General features: G+C 33.9%; 2 protein-coding genes and 1 pseudogene across 2 annotated transcripts; all 3 read right to left on the bottom strand.

Annotated features, from left to right (window-relative positions):
* Window positions 1–1,155: 1,155 nt before the first annotated feature.
* LOC112327540 (aspartyl protease family protein 1-like) lies at window positions 1,156–4,212 on the bottom strand (annotated as a pseudogene).
* Window positions 4,213–8,125: 3,913 nt separating this feature from the next.
* On the bottom strand, window positions 8,126–9,839 carry LOC112327642 (uncharacterized). The gene is made up of 3 exons (XM_024602013.2): window positions 8,764–9,839; window positions 8,632–8,683; window positions 8,126–8,544 (listed from the first exon to the last, which is right to left on the bottom strand). The coding sequence occupies exons 1-3, from the start codon at window positions 8,919–8,921 to the stop codon at window positions 8,356–8,358; spliced, it is 399 nt and encodes a 132-aa protein (XP_024457781.1). The 5' UTR covers window positions 8,922–9,839; the 3' UTR covers window positions 8,126–8,355.
* Window positions 9,840–10,870: 1,031 nt separating this feature from the next.
* LOC18099138 (CSC1-like protein At4g35870) lies at window positions 10,871–13,457 on the bottom strand. Its single transcript, XM_006382985.3, has one exon. It carries the CDS (start codon window positions 13,341–13,343, stop codon window positions 10,947–10,949), a length of 2,397 nt encoding a protein of 798 aa, XP_006383047.2. The 5' UTR covers window positions 13,344–13,457; the 3' UTR covers window positions 10,871–10,946.
* Window positions 13,458–14,750: the final 1,293 nt, after the last annotated feature.

Here is a 14,750-nt window from a genome sequence, read left to right as displayed (position 1 = left end):
CAATACAAAAATAATAATTCTATTTTTTTTAATGTGGAGATTAATCAAAAACAAAAAACACCAGAAAGATTTTAAGCATGCATTACCAGACCTTCACTAGTTTCGATAAGCTCCACAATTAATAAAAAAGACTAAAGGCAAAATTTGAATGGCAAAATATAAAGCGAGCAAAGTATAAGAATATAATGCCAAATGAAGGTTTTTTAGGCACAAAAGAATACTATTAATGATAAATTGCATAACAAGTGTAATACCAAAATAGTAAAATTCAATGTATCAAAAGATAAAGTAATTTACTTACTAGAATTCTAGGTCAAAAGATGCTGGTCACTGCTACTAATGTGGCGAAGAATACTAACGTGTCAATGATGGATGACATGGCGACAACATGTCAATACAGGCTGTCGTGGCGCTGGCATGGCAATATATGTTGATGTGGCACTGGCATGTCTGTGTGGTGATATGACGCTGACATGCTAGTTTGGTGATATGGCGTTGACATGGCATCGTGATACCAAGGGAAGTTTTTCAAATCTGAGCTGTCAACAAAAACATTATTTTTTTTTTCAGTTGTTGATGATGATTCTACATAATTTTTATGGTTTAGGAACTGTGTTGAGTTTTGAGGATTTTTCCAAGCCTTAAAGAGATCAATTAACTATAAGAACAAGTAAAAGTCTGTGATTCGATACTAAAGCTGATGCGGGACAAAAGAGATTTAAAGCTAAAGAAGAGAGAAAAGAAAAGGCTAAGAAGAAGAAGTCAAAGAAAAAAAAAACAAAAAACTAAAGAATAAAAGAATTGGGGTTGGAAAAGTCTACAACTTTATCATTTTTATTCAATTAATCGAAACTCCCTAACATTTAAAAAATAGAATATAAATATTAAAACTCTAATTAGAATAAACAATTGGACTTATAGCCCATTAAATAAAATATTTAACAATAACTAAATTAAACCCAATAAATAAACCTAAATAAAACAATAGCTAAATTAAATTAACTTAATAAATAAACCTAAATAAGATCCAATAACACAAGGGTTGAATTATCCTCCATCATCATAAATTATACAAACATGTAAATCATGCCTCGGTCTGATTTGTCTATCAAAGGTGCTAAAAATAAAATAAGAGAATGAATGAGCAATAGGAGATTATACAAAACCGTATTGCATATTTTTATTTATCAAAAAGGGGTGGCGATATTCTATCATATATGATACAGAGGTGTAACCTAAAGGACCCACCTAGAGCTGGCCTGAAGAATTATCATACAACTGTCCTGATAAACGAAAGAACAGATCAGTGGTTATAATAAGATATATAAAAGGAAAGCAGACATCAAGCTAGTTAAAACAGAAGTATGGCTATGGCAATATGGAGATGCAATTGAACATTGAGTCATTCCTGGTCTCTTTTGTTGATCCTGTACTAGAGTTGCTACCTTGTCCAGCAGCAACTGCAGGAGGCGCCATGGAAGCATGTGGTTCTGTTGGGAAATTGTTATAGTCCTCCGTATCATAATTAACCTGCATTAGAGAAACATGAAGTTTTTCCGCACAAGGATCAAGAATTCGCATAAATACAAGAGAACATTTCATTCTTCTATTTTCAAACCTCAATTGCATATCATCATTTTACATGACAATGGACTGCTAGATCGCAGAGAATTCTAACTTGCACCTGTTACAAGGTCAGTTAGATTCCAAGTGTAGCATTCATTTGATCTAATACTAATTCACATGTTTACTTTCTTTTTGATGAACACACATCAAATGCAATACTTACACTAGATAATATATATCGAGTTCCATTCTCTTGAATACAGCCAAGCAGTTCTACAATTCCGTTCAGCAATTATTTGCTATCAGTATTAGAGTAAATAATAGAGACTATCTCTGAGTGGAGATCATAATTATTGCGATCATAGACAGTAAAATGCCTTCCTCCTTGCATTGTTAAACTCATACGGGGTATCAAACTCGGATTTGCATCAGGACTGCCCATCATCAAGAAAAAGGATACAGTTACAGAGAATAAAGACTAGGCAGGTGATGATGGATAACGCTTAATGTCTCTTTCATCGCACTGTGTTATAAGGCCTAACCTCATATCAAAAGGAATCCTGGGATCTGGTGGACGCCGCTTATCTCGTGCCAGTAAATGAAACTGTAAATGAACATAAGAATTCAATCTCGGTACTGGATTATTCAAAGAGAGTGGTGAAGCAAATCTTCATCCTCCAAAGCACCTGCTTTTTCTGAGAACGTTGAATAGGCTGGGTCAACCATACACATAAAATTAAGAAGTTCCAGAATCAAAAGGAGATGCGAACTCTACATCAATGGATGTCGTTCCTTCTCGAACTTGAGTCACAGTAATATTATAGCTTGGGCTGCATGACAGTTCCAGACATAGGTTATGGAACAAATAACCTTCCATCAAGACAATCACAATTAGCATCAGGTAAGTGAGAAATTAATACTTACTGGGTCGGGTTCACATTGAATAGAGTCACTTCCAATTCCACCATGTCCAAAGCATATGGAGAAAGAATCTGCTATCAATCCCTCCCTCGATAAGACACTAGGAGCAGAAATCTTCTCCATGCCCAGCCCAAATAGACCATGGGAGCAGCAATGTCCAGAAATGAACCAATCTGAACCTGTCCACAACTGCACATTTCATATTGCATTTTCATCTCTACCAAGACCCAAAGCACTGAAATGAGAGAAGAATGCTATCCTGAGGCAAGGTGTTAAAATTGTTATTATGATAAAATAACTCACCCAAATGTGATGTAGTCTTCAACAAATTCTCGTGCGCACCATCTTCCGTTGCCAAGTGCAGAACATCCTCTACCAAAATCCCAGAAGTAGATGTTTGAGCAGAGCCATAAGAGACCATTTAAGGGCAGCTGCTGAATGTTCCAAGGCAGTGATTAGGCTGTGCACACAAATCATTGTTGCAGGTGACCTTTTTGCTTGTCGATGACTCTCTTGGGTTGTACTTACTTACCTCAAAAGCCTGCTACAATGACACATGGCAGAAAATCAACCATGAGCAGCTAATAGAATTTGATATAGAAGCAGCAAAACAAATCCATCGACATTCTTAGCACTGTTCATCATACCGCTAAGTGTTCCTTTAACTGTGTCTAGTAACCTACGAATGGTCACACAGATCAAGTGCAAATAGCCATTAGTCTGTACTTTAGTAATCCAATTACTAACAGCTACAAATTAATGCTCCTGTGAGATCACTTCTAGAGATGTTTTTAACCTCACGAATGTGAAATCAATAACAAAGACTGACGAAACTCCACAATGAGGGACAAGATATAAAGCCAAACAATGATGAATCAACAAAGTAAATAACAGTAACATTGCATAAAAAACAATCGTTGTAACTATTCTTGCATATAATTGCACTAATAAAAATCACATTTACCAAAAACAAAAAGAATGGAGAAGAGACACACTTACAGAAGCATAACTTACAAAAACAACTCAAGAATTGCAAAAGTGCATTAACAGTAACTAAAAATGAAAAACAAAAACATTTGAATGAAGGAAGCATACTATCCCAAAGAGCTGATTCTAAAGATGGAATTCCCATCAGAGAAAGCAAAAGGTTAGTGCAAGTGAAATGTTGACTTCAATCTGGATATTAATTATCTATGAGTGCTTGAGAGAATTTGGCTCACAAAGGAGCTAATAATGGAAAGGATGAGTAATTAGAGCAAAACGAGAGAGAGAGCAATCCAAGAATCTCGGATTCAACATTTGTTCATCATTTCTATCATATTCCCTACTGTCAATTTTGATATATAGCCTAAGCTTTCTTCTAGACGGCTTCTATGACACTTGACATCTAATAACACTACTACAAACTAAATGAAACGCTGCTTACGATGAGCCAATGTTGCATAGGGCTGAAGAAAACATTGTGTGTTACAATCCCTAACACCTAATTAATCAAGTGAAGTGCAAGGCCACCTGCAATACTCCTCAATCTTCAATTCTATATGCCAAAATCTTCTCCCCAGATTGAACTTGTAACAAAGGTGAGTCAACATCAGAGAGTCTGCGTCCCCTTAACATCTGATTACGATGAGCCAATGTTGCATATTACTCAAAGCTTCGTTTCTCAGGCCAGTTTCTAGTCAAAGCAGCATAATTCTTGAATGAAGCGGAGAACCTGGGGTGCATCTTGAAAGTAAAGATGCGACCTTAACAGGTTTTACAGATAACCCAGATTGTTATCAGCAAAAAGAAAGTTAATTTCATTGAAGATCTTATTTTGAAATCGCATTGCTTAAGAAAGACAAGATCTTGATTCAACTGAAAGAGGGGATTTTGTATGCGTGTGTTATCAGTGAAAGAGAGTCCAGGAGTTAAGGAAAGGTTTTTCAAGCATGTCTCGTGGGAGATGGGGTCTATATTTTATGTTTTGGTATTAGTGGTCATTATAAAATTTTGTAATACGTTGATATGTCGAGGATCATATTATTTTTTTTAATATAAAAAAATATTTAGATATTATTAATATTTTTTAATAAAAAAATTTTAAATTGTGTAAGGATTAATATGATGTGAGATGTTTAATTTGTGAGTTCAAAAATAACTTAAATGACTAAAAACATATAGTTTGATTTAAAATAAATATTTAAGATAAGATTCATTTAATAAATATTGAGTTAAAAACATATTAGTTCGATTCAGTTCGATTCGAATCAACTCGAGCTAACCTGTCAAACCCACAACTTGAGTCATAAAACTAAGATAACTCAATAGAAAACAAATTAAAATAAATTATAAAGCCCAATTCACAATCAATTCGGTGTTGAAAGATAAAATTAAAAAAAACATTAATTAAAAAAATGACATAAAAAAAGACTTGAATCAACCCGGATTAACCAGCTAAACTCGTGACATAAATCATTAGATGGAGATAGCTTCATAGAAAACAAATAAAAACAAATCACGAAGCATAATTCTTAATCAACCAAATGCTAAAAGATGAATTTGAGAAAATAAATTAATAAAAAAAGAAAAAAAAACTTGAGTCAACCGATCAAACCCGCAGTCCAGATCATGAGACTAAAATAATCTCACAATAATTAAATAAAAAAATATTATAAAGTTCAATCCTCAATAAACCTAACGTTGGATGTAATTGAAATTAAAAAAAAAATCCAAAAAAAACAAAACATTATTCTAATGAATAGTATTTTGTGATGAGAGTTATAGTAAAATCCTTCCCTCGTTTAGTTTTTTTTTATTAATATTTTAATTCAAATTCATAATTTTTTCTTCTAATCTATATTTATTAAGAAAAAAATTATAACATTTTTTTTAAATCCAAATTTAAAATAATAATTAATGAGAGAAACAAAATACAAGAAATTGTATTTGGTGTAGAGTTAAGGATGAGGCCTTGTGGGGAGGTGGGACTTGAATTGAAAGATGAAAAGGATGGGGGTATTGAAATGCATGCCTTTCTTTTTGTGCAGGATGTTAATTTTATTCCGGTTGATATTAAAAAAAAATTTGATAAATTTTGATTTTAGAGTATTTTAGCATGTTGTTTGAGGTTATATTGTTTTTATATATATAACATTCAAAAATACATAATTTTAATTCAAATTTAAAGATAAATTAATTTAAAATTATACAATTCAAATTTCAAACACAATGTTAAGTATCTAAATATAATTTTAAATTTTAAATATTCCTCTAGATGATTAGCCCACGCTACACAACGGGTCAAATCAAATTTTTTTTAATTAAAAAAATTTCAAGTGTAGCTAATTTTTTATAGTAGAAAAAAATTTAAACAATATGAGTTAACTTGATGTGACTCAATCTACTCGACATGTTTAGAGATAACCTGAATGCCTGATAAAAATATAATTTGACTTAAAGAAAATTATAAAAAGTATGAAGACGACAACATATTGAATTAACTTAGGTCAACCTTGGTTAATCTTCCAAATTTCCGCTTCGGTCATGAGACCATAATAACCCCAAATAAAGCAAATCAAAATAAATTATGAAGCTTAATTCTCAATAAATTCATTGTTGAATAATGAAATTGGAAAAAATTCAATCTAAAAAAAGACACAATAAAACAACCTAAGTCTACCCAACTTAACTCACAAAATCAGTGACTCGGGTCATGAGACTGATAATTTTATAGAAAGCAAACCGAAATAAAATGATAAATCTTAATTCATAATCAACCAAATGTTAAAAATATTAATTGATGAAACTGAAAAAAAAATAAAAAATAGACCAAAAAAAACCTTATGTCAACTAGATCGATTTGTCAAACCTGTGGCATAGGTCATGAAACTGAGATAATCATAAACAAAGCAAACAAGAACAAATTATGAAATTCAATCTCCAATAAACTAAGTATTGAATGATGAAATTAAAAAAAATATATAGATTTTTAAAAAATACTATTCATAAATTGAAACGGACAAAATGAAACTAGAACATCTCGACTAAAGTTTAGCTAAGAAGTCCAGAATGGACCAAGATTCAGAACGAGATGAAATTTATTCTGAGTTGTTCTGTTTTTTTTTTAAATGGTAAAAGATATACTTGTCGTTTCGTACATAACAAAACAAAATTGAAAACCTTACTTTTGACTGTTTTTAGTATAAAGCCACCTAGATTTTTAGCATGCGCTATGTCACATGTCGAATAATTTTTTTTTCCAACTTTCAAAAAATATAAAAAGGCTAAAAAGTAAAACTTTTGATGCTTATTAGACAAAAAAAACTTTTAAAATATTGAGACAACATATATTATGCGATATTGTTTTTTTAAGAAAATATCGAGACAGCTACACTCTAAATCAACTCAGACCAACCATAATTAACCGCGATAACCCCATGAAACCCAAATAAAAACAAAATAGTAAAACCAATTCTAATAAACAAAGCATCATGAAGTGAGCATATGATGCTTATATTTAAGCAATAATTTAATTTAGTAAAAAAAACATTCTTTCAAAAAAAGATAAATTAAAAAAAAAAAACATAAGATAAATAAAAAAGATTAGAAAAAAGAAGTAACTTGTCAAATCTTAGACCCAGACTCAATCAAGAAGCGTAATTAAATGTTAAAGGACAAGATTAGAAAAAAAAATTATCAATTGAAAAAGTTTGTCAAAGTACAAAAATAGTAAAAAAAATGAAGAAGGATGAAATCGTAAAAAAAATCAACTTTTAAAATGATGCAAAAAGAAATAAAGATAAAATCTGATAGATTAGGAAATTGAATGAGTATGAAATTGAAAAAAAAAATTAATTTTATAAAATAATTAAAATAAAAAAAATTAATTGAAAGAATATAGATCAAATCTAAATAAAAAAAACAAATTAAAAACCCATTGTAAACTTTTAAAATAAAAATCAAGGAGGATAAAAAAAAAAATCAATCAATGCCAAACAGAAAAGGATTATTCAACATGCGCGGCCCAAAGAGGTAGGTTTCATATGTTGTGGGTCTGTTTTTTATAAAAAATAATATTTAGATATTAAAAGCATGTTTTGAAAAACAAATTATTACGTGAGTTATAGGTCTGACAGATAATAATAATAAAAAAAAGACAAAGGGAACGAGAAATTTTTTTTAAAAACGATAACACTACTGGTTTGTGAGCTTTTATAGGCAAAGATATTTAGGTGGCAAACCACCCCATCTATTTTGTGATCCGATGACATAATGGCAAGATTGGCGTAGAATTTGGTCAATGGGCTAGTTTTGAGCTTTTATAGGCTCCACTATTTTAGGCTCCATGTTTCTTATAGAGATAGAGAAAAGGAATGGTGACGGGATGATGGCAGGTTTCTTATTCTGATTGTTCTCTGTCACACTGCTGGTTTCAAGTTCATAACCACTCTGTGATAATACCATTAGCATCTATCATAACACTACCTTGCTAAGAAGGTGTAAGCCCCTCGGTTTTCACTAACAACTAACAGGGAACAGCTAATCATTACAACTGCTCAAGAACAGAAGAAGACGTCTATGAGCTATATGGATGAACACAAGGCAAATGCAGTTCTTTTTCTTTCTTTTTTTCATGAAAAGAAATAGAAAATCCACATTCAAAAAGGCTTCATCTTTTGATCAAGCAATATGTACAAGATACAAGTGGCTCTTTTTCATCTCATGGTATTTACAAAGGAGAGCCGCACTGCATAGATGGGGGGAGATAACAAGAACAAAATAGTTTATGCTTGTACTAATCAACACCACAAAAAATAGTACTAGTGGCGCAAAAAAATCCCATTTGAAGGACGATCTCATTCTTTGGACAACCATCCCTAAACTCTATCATATTGGAGAGGTAGAGGTGAACCCAAATTTATCAGTAAGTTTGGTTCTTGTAAATGGTGAAAGAAGCTCCATTTGATGAATGAACTGAACATCATGAACCAATGGATTATCAGTTCTTCCCGGAGGAGATCCTGAGTAACAGCATGGTGAGCACCCTGTGCATATGGTTTCTCCACCATCAATTGCCTAACAAATAGACATCCATATCAAAATCATAACTAGGCACCAGCGACATGATCAAAACCTGAAATTATGTTATTACTAAGTACTAACCTTATCAGCAACAAGGCTCAGAATTCCACTTCTTTCGTCAGTAATTGGCTGGCTGACGATGAAAAAATCCAAATGAGATTAGAGTAGTGATACAACAGCAAAATAGTTATACATTCATGAACAAGTTCGTACCAATGCTTGCTACATCTGAAGGGCTTGAGAAATTCCGGTAAAGCTGGTCCAAGCCGGCGGGGTTTTGGACAAAGGGGTTGGTTATTGTCTCCAAAACCTTTCTTGGTTGTGTCTGAACCTGAATCAACTAGGTTACTTTTTACTGGTAGACGATACATATTTCCTTGTGACGTAAAGAAGCGAAACAAAGTCACAAGCAAAAGAACACAGCCTTCCTGTGACTTGCAAAATTTCTACTCTTGTTATGCATTAGCATTCACTCAAGTGATGGCAAATGGAATTTATCCATTTGTTCACCGAGCCTAGCCACACAATTGTCAGAGAGAGAGTGGGAGGGAGGGAGGGAGAGAGTGTGTTCAGAATGAGAGCTTAATTACTGATCAGTGGAGCCACAATGTTTTCTTGACCTTGTTCAAGTAAAAGAGAGCATTTACATGGATAAGATTAACTGTAGGTTAGGCCTTGAGCTTGACTAGTTGGCTTTGATCTCCTAATTTTTCTCTGTTTCTCATGTTGCCTACAATTCATTTTGTCCAAGTATTTGATCCTCGTTTTTTAACATTTTATGCACATGTATTTGCAATGTCTTTCATACATGGATGTGGTGTGACAATCATGTGGCAACTAATTTGAAAAGGCATGAACCTTCACATTTCTAGCATGGAGTAGACAAAATTTTGGACCATTTCATTTCGTTTCAAAGAAGAGGCTTTGTTCCACCAAGTGTTAAAACGGAAAGAAAGAAAATTATTATAATTTATAAAAACCATGTTCATGGGGATCAGAAACAAAATGTTAGCGTTATCCATAAAAGCGATACTTTTTAACACAAGTACCTCGTTAAGTTCTTTTCTTTACTACGACACATACCCATTTACCAAAAGAGCAATAGAGGTCCCTGTTATTTTGATAGTTTCCTTGGCTATAAATAATGATGATTCTGCGGACAATTCTGCGCGAGGGGGGAACAGTGACAAGTAGCGAGGTCTAATGCAGACGGAAGACTTGGGGAGATTTTTCTGGTGAAAAGCAATTTTAAAAAGAAACACTTGAACGCAAAGACAAACACTGACAAGATTGCATTTGTATTTGCCGAAAGCAGAAGGGATGGTTTTAACTTCTGTATGTGTGGTCTCACGGTTCAAACTGCAATGAGCTCAATATAAAGCTATCGCGGAGTATCTTGCATCAGATCCTTCACTAAACCCAGTCTACATCCAGTGCTGTCAGTAACAATAGCTTATGTCCATGCAAATTTTACAAGCTATCAGTCCGGAATTCAACACAAAAAAGGATATTGGTCCGAACTATACAAATTGGAAATGCAAACTTCACAGCAGAATGTACAAGAAGATAAATCTCCGTACATAACAAACAGTAGCATATACATTTCCTATACAGGACCTGAAACTAATGGGACGCTGTCAAAAAAGCTCTTAAAATTTCAGTTCTGATGTGCTGGAAAAATGGAAAGCAAACCATCATAGACTTTCGTAATGGAACTATCATATCTATTTACTTGAGCACACAACGAGGACATCAAACAAGAGAATAACCTTGCCTTGGGAATTCCCAAGCAATCATTTGAAGCACTTTTTCTGCCTTTTTATATCAAATTTACGGGAGTCCATATTTCATGAACAAAAACCCAATCTCTCTTCAATCGTTTCTCCCTTGAATTCCCACTTCGTCAACCCTTATTCGTTGATTGCATTCAGCAAGGGCTTCATAAGTGTCTAGCGAGCAGAGCACCAATGCAAATTCCAGTAATCAACAGTTTCGACAATCCACCACCTAGTCTAGTTTCATATTAAGGTTTTTAAAAAGCCTATGCCCCATAATAATCTAGATAAACCTAGCCAGGATGTAAATATCCTTCAAAAAGCAAGTAGACTATTGAATGAAGCACATCAACCAGTTGAAATCTAAAAGAAATTGATCTAGTTTTATGATGGAAGTAAAGAGAAGTTAGTCTTATCACATTTACCGCGTTTCAAAATAAAAATAGCAGTAAAATCTTGTAAGAAGATAGAGTTAAAAGGTAGTTCTAGAAAAGGAACGAAATATTGCACAAACCTAAACAACGCACACAAAGACTAGAAAGATGTACACAAGGGCAAAACAACACAAGCGATGAATTGATTAGCTGCATACAGTTGTTAAGCTTCAAATCAAGAATAATATCAATCCCAGTCAAACCTGGGTTGTGAGAATACCTCGTAATCAATGGGTCCATCTACAATGCTGTCAACAGCTTGTATACCTTCCAAAAGAGCTGGCTGAAAACTATCATTATCAGAAGGTAATAATTTGTACACTATTAATATTCCAAGTGTGAAAATGGCTTGCAACTTTGTGGAATCACCATGAACCGAGAAGAACAGAAGCATTGATAGAAGGAATAAATCAACAGAGAAACGCATGATACACAATACAGTATCCATCAACCTCCCATCATTTCCAGCAGGAAAACCCCGAACTCTATATACAAACAGAAAGTTGTACTTGTCCACCACATACCTATACCCAAAGTAAACTGCACCAACAGGGACCACGAGCGGAGCAAATGATGAATATATCAAGGTCAGTGTGAATATTGTCAAATTAAATGCATAATATTGAGCAAAATCAAATGTCTGCTTGGGAATGGGAGAGGTTCTGCTGACTGGATAAACAGAGAGATCTTGTCCCTCTTCATCAATTACATTTGACCGGGGAGAATCAAACATATTATCAGGCATCAGTGGTCTCTGAAGAGCATCTATGGCTTGATCTACCAAAGGGTACTCTTCACTCTGCTCAGGCACCAGCTGGAGCATGTCATTCTTCCTATACTTCTGAATCTTCTTCTTTATCCATGGGATAGGAGCCAATAGATCATAAGATATACCCAAGAAAGTACTTGTGATTAGAAATGCAAGTGAAGAGAGACACGATCTTGACAGAAATGATGCACTCATGTATTGCTCGATCCTCTTGCAGTCTTCTCCATCCAAATAACATCTACCCATTTTTAGGATTGTACCTTCCAAAGAAGACTCAACCAGAGCTCTCAACAGAATGAGGTTTACAAGGAAGAAACAAACCATCTTCAAAAGCGCAGCTCTTTGCTCCCCAGAGACAGTTAGATGACGTTCAAACTTGGACATATAAGAGAGAACCAATGGAACTATTATATACATGCTCACAAAGATAATAAGATTTGGCAGGAACTGGAAGATTAAGGACGCAAACCAGCTGGAACTCTGTACCCAATCCAACCATGATTGTGCATTATCCATAGCTTCTGCATCAATAATTCGCCCAGCACTATTCAAAGCACTTATCACAGCAAGAGGAGAGCTAAAGAATAAAAGCATTAACAGCAAGCACGTGTTCACAAACAATCTCCTCAACCTCAGAGACAACTTTGACGACCCCAAATGATTCCAGTAAATATCTGCTGCCAATGGAGCTCGTTCCACTCTCCACTGGTTCCTCTGCAACCTCAACTCCATGACAGAAGAGAACTTACCGACCCGCCTCTTCTTCTCATTCCGAAAATCCTGAACAGCTTTATTAGCTGTATAAACATCCTTAAATATCACAAACGCAACTCCAGCACTTGGCGCACGACCTTCTTTATACTCTGCCAACTCCGTCTCCAGCTCCACCCTCAATTCTTGTAATCTCCTCAACTCCTCTTCATCTGTATACCCCAACTTATCCATCATCTTACCCCACCAATTCTTCACATTTCTCCACAGCCAAACCACCCCACCTTGCAACTGCTCGCAAAACCCCTCTCCACCACCAACCCCCTCATTATCTTCAGGCAAACGCCTCGAGTCAATTTTTGCAACCAACCAAGTAATTTCATCCCTAACTCTAACCAATTCCGTCGCTAAAACATCCAATGCACACAAATCCATAGGCATAATAACTTTATAAATCTTACCAGGATACCAATGCTGAAAATACTCTTGTAAAACCCTCCTATCATCCCCTATACTTTTAGGCAATCCTTGAACCATAATAGTAAAAATAGCAATAGAATTCGCATTTGGGTCACTTAAGTTCCCATTCCCATCTCTAAATCTAGTGACTTTAAGCCTCTTTTCAATCAAAGACATACCAAAATGAGCTAAAAGCACAACAATAACAACGAAAACAAAATGAATCCAAAGAAAGCTTGAACCTTTCTCAATATGATTAATAGTAGTCTTTGAAAACTCATCGTTTATAACTTGACTCCCTCCATACATATTTAAAGGAAGCAAAACACAAATTGATAAAACCCCAATTGACAAAACAACAACAAAGCTTCCACCTTCAATTATAAGGAACTGGGCAGCGTCAGCACCACAGTGAAGGGCGATTTCACGGCCGGTAGCGTGCCATACGGCGAGGAGTTTGGTGGCTAAGGCGGAGAAGCCAGGCATGCGGCGATGGTCGCTGCGGAGCTTGGCGAAGAGGAAGATAAAGATGCAAAAGAAGAGACCGATTGTTGAGATGTTAAGAAGATATTGGATGTTTCCGTACCATGGGTCGGGTATAACGGTGTCTCCGCCGGAGGGTGGTGGAGATAGAGGGTAGTTCATGATATCGGTGGAGGAGACCAGAGAGTTTAGGCCTTTGGGTGTCTCGTGGTTTTTTTCTTTGTAGTGAAGGTAATGCGTGCCTCGTTTTGGATGGGCGTAATGGGTAAGCTGTTGAAGATTTATGAGATCCGATGCCTTCCTTGTATGCGGTACTTGGTTTGTACTGTTTTTTTTTTTTTTTTTCTTAGCAAAATTCTTACCTCATTAACATTAACAAAATATACAGCTGAATCATTATATTCATATCAATAAATATTATTCATATTTTTTTTTCAATTTCAATCTTTATTAAACTAAAATTTCTTCTTTTTTATATGATATAATCTGCAAAGCCATTAATAAGATTGATATTAATTACCTAATCTATTTCTCTTGCTTTTTATATTCAACATGAAAATTTTTAAATCAAGTATATATAAATGATTTCTATAAATAGTAGATCTATAATAAACATCACTATTAAAAAAAGAACAATATTTATCTTCAATAATAATTTTAAATCCATTTAAAGCTAAATAAAAAATAGATATGATGTTTCTAGAAAATACTTGAACAAAATAATAATTATTAAGTTCTAATATCATCCCACTTAAAATAGTTAATATAATAACCCTTGCTCTATTACCAACTTGTAGATTTATTTTACCTTTTATTCAATCATAAACACACATGAAACAAAAGCTACAATAAGTTTATTAGCTTTCAAAGTAAGCTTCTATGTATTTTGATGCAAAGACCACAAGACCAAGTTAACGCATAACTCATGGCCTATGACAAAGCCTAATTGATCTAATTTATCAAAATAGCCAGTCATTTTTATATTAAAAAACACAGGTAAAGGAACCCTTTTGTCTTCTTGCAACAAAATAATTTCCTAGAAGTTTTATAATTCTCAGTCCTACTAGTCGAATCAAAAACTCTTTAATATGCATAATCATAATATGAGCATCTATATTCTTATGTTGTATTTAAAGTTTAAGTGACTTACTAACTATAACATATATAGTTTGCTCATCATTATGAATATGACATCAATATTACTTCAACATCAAAATCTTTTTTGAGGACAAGAGGAATAAGATTTTTAAGAGCATATAATTTTATTTCTTATTTGAGAACAATTCTCACATTTGGTATTGGTCCAAGAAGTTTGGTCTAGTTATTAGCATCAAGTATGCTACGTACAAATATATTGTTACTCATGAAGATATATCAACTATTCATGTAAAGCTAACAGGTTATTAGTTTCATGCACACATTTTTATAATCAAATCTAGATAAAGTCTTTAATTTTAATTTGATCTCCTACTAATTTTCTATAAATCAATAGCCCTCACTATTAATTCAAGAAATATCACTTAGATATCCTAGTGGTCTAGGATCTCATTTAATTTATATGACCTTAAG

This window comes from Populus trichocarpa, chromosome 5, assembly GCF_000002775.5.
Source record: "Populus trichocarpa isolate Nisqually-1 chromosome 5, P.trichocarpa_v4.1, whole genome shotgun sequence".
Classification (NCBI taxonomy): Eukaryota; Viridiplantae; Streptophyta; class Magnoliopsida; order Malpighiales; family Salicaceae; genus Populus; species Populus trichocarpa.
Note: the sequence above shows the minus strand (reverse complement) of the source record. Positions and strands in the feature narration are given on the sequence as shown.

Bases quoted from the DNA above. Each gene is read 5' to 3' on its own strand.
- LOC112327642 (XM_024602013.2), bottom strand. From the start codon at position 8,921: ATGTATCGTCTACCAGTAAAAAGTAACCTAGTTGATTCAGGTTCAGAC. The intron at 8,684-8,763 runs GTACGAACTTGT...TTTCATCGTCAG, and splicing joins TTCAGATGTAGCAAGCATTG to CCAGCCAATTACTGACGAAA. The intron at 8,545-8,631 runs GTTAGTACTTAG...TCTATTTGTTAG, and splicing joins TGAGCCTTGTTGCTGATAAG to GCAATTGATGGTGGAGAAAC.
- LOC18099138 (XM_006382985.3), bottom strand. From the start codon at position 13,343: ATGAACTACCCTCTATCTCCACCACCCTCCGGCGGAGACACCGTTATA.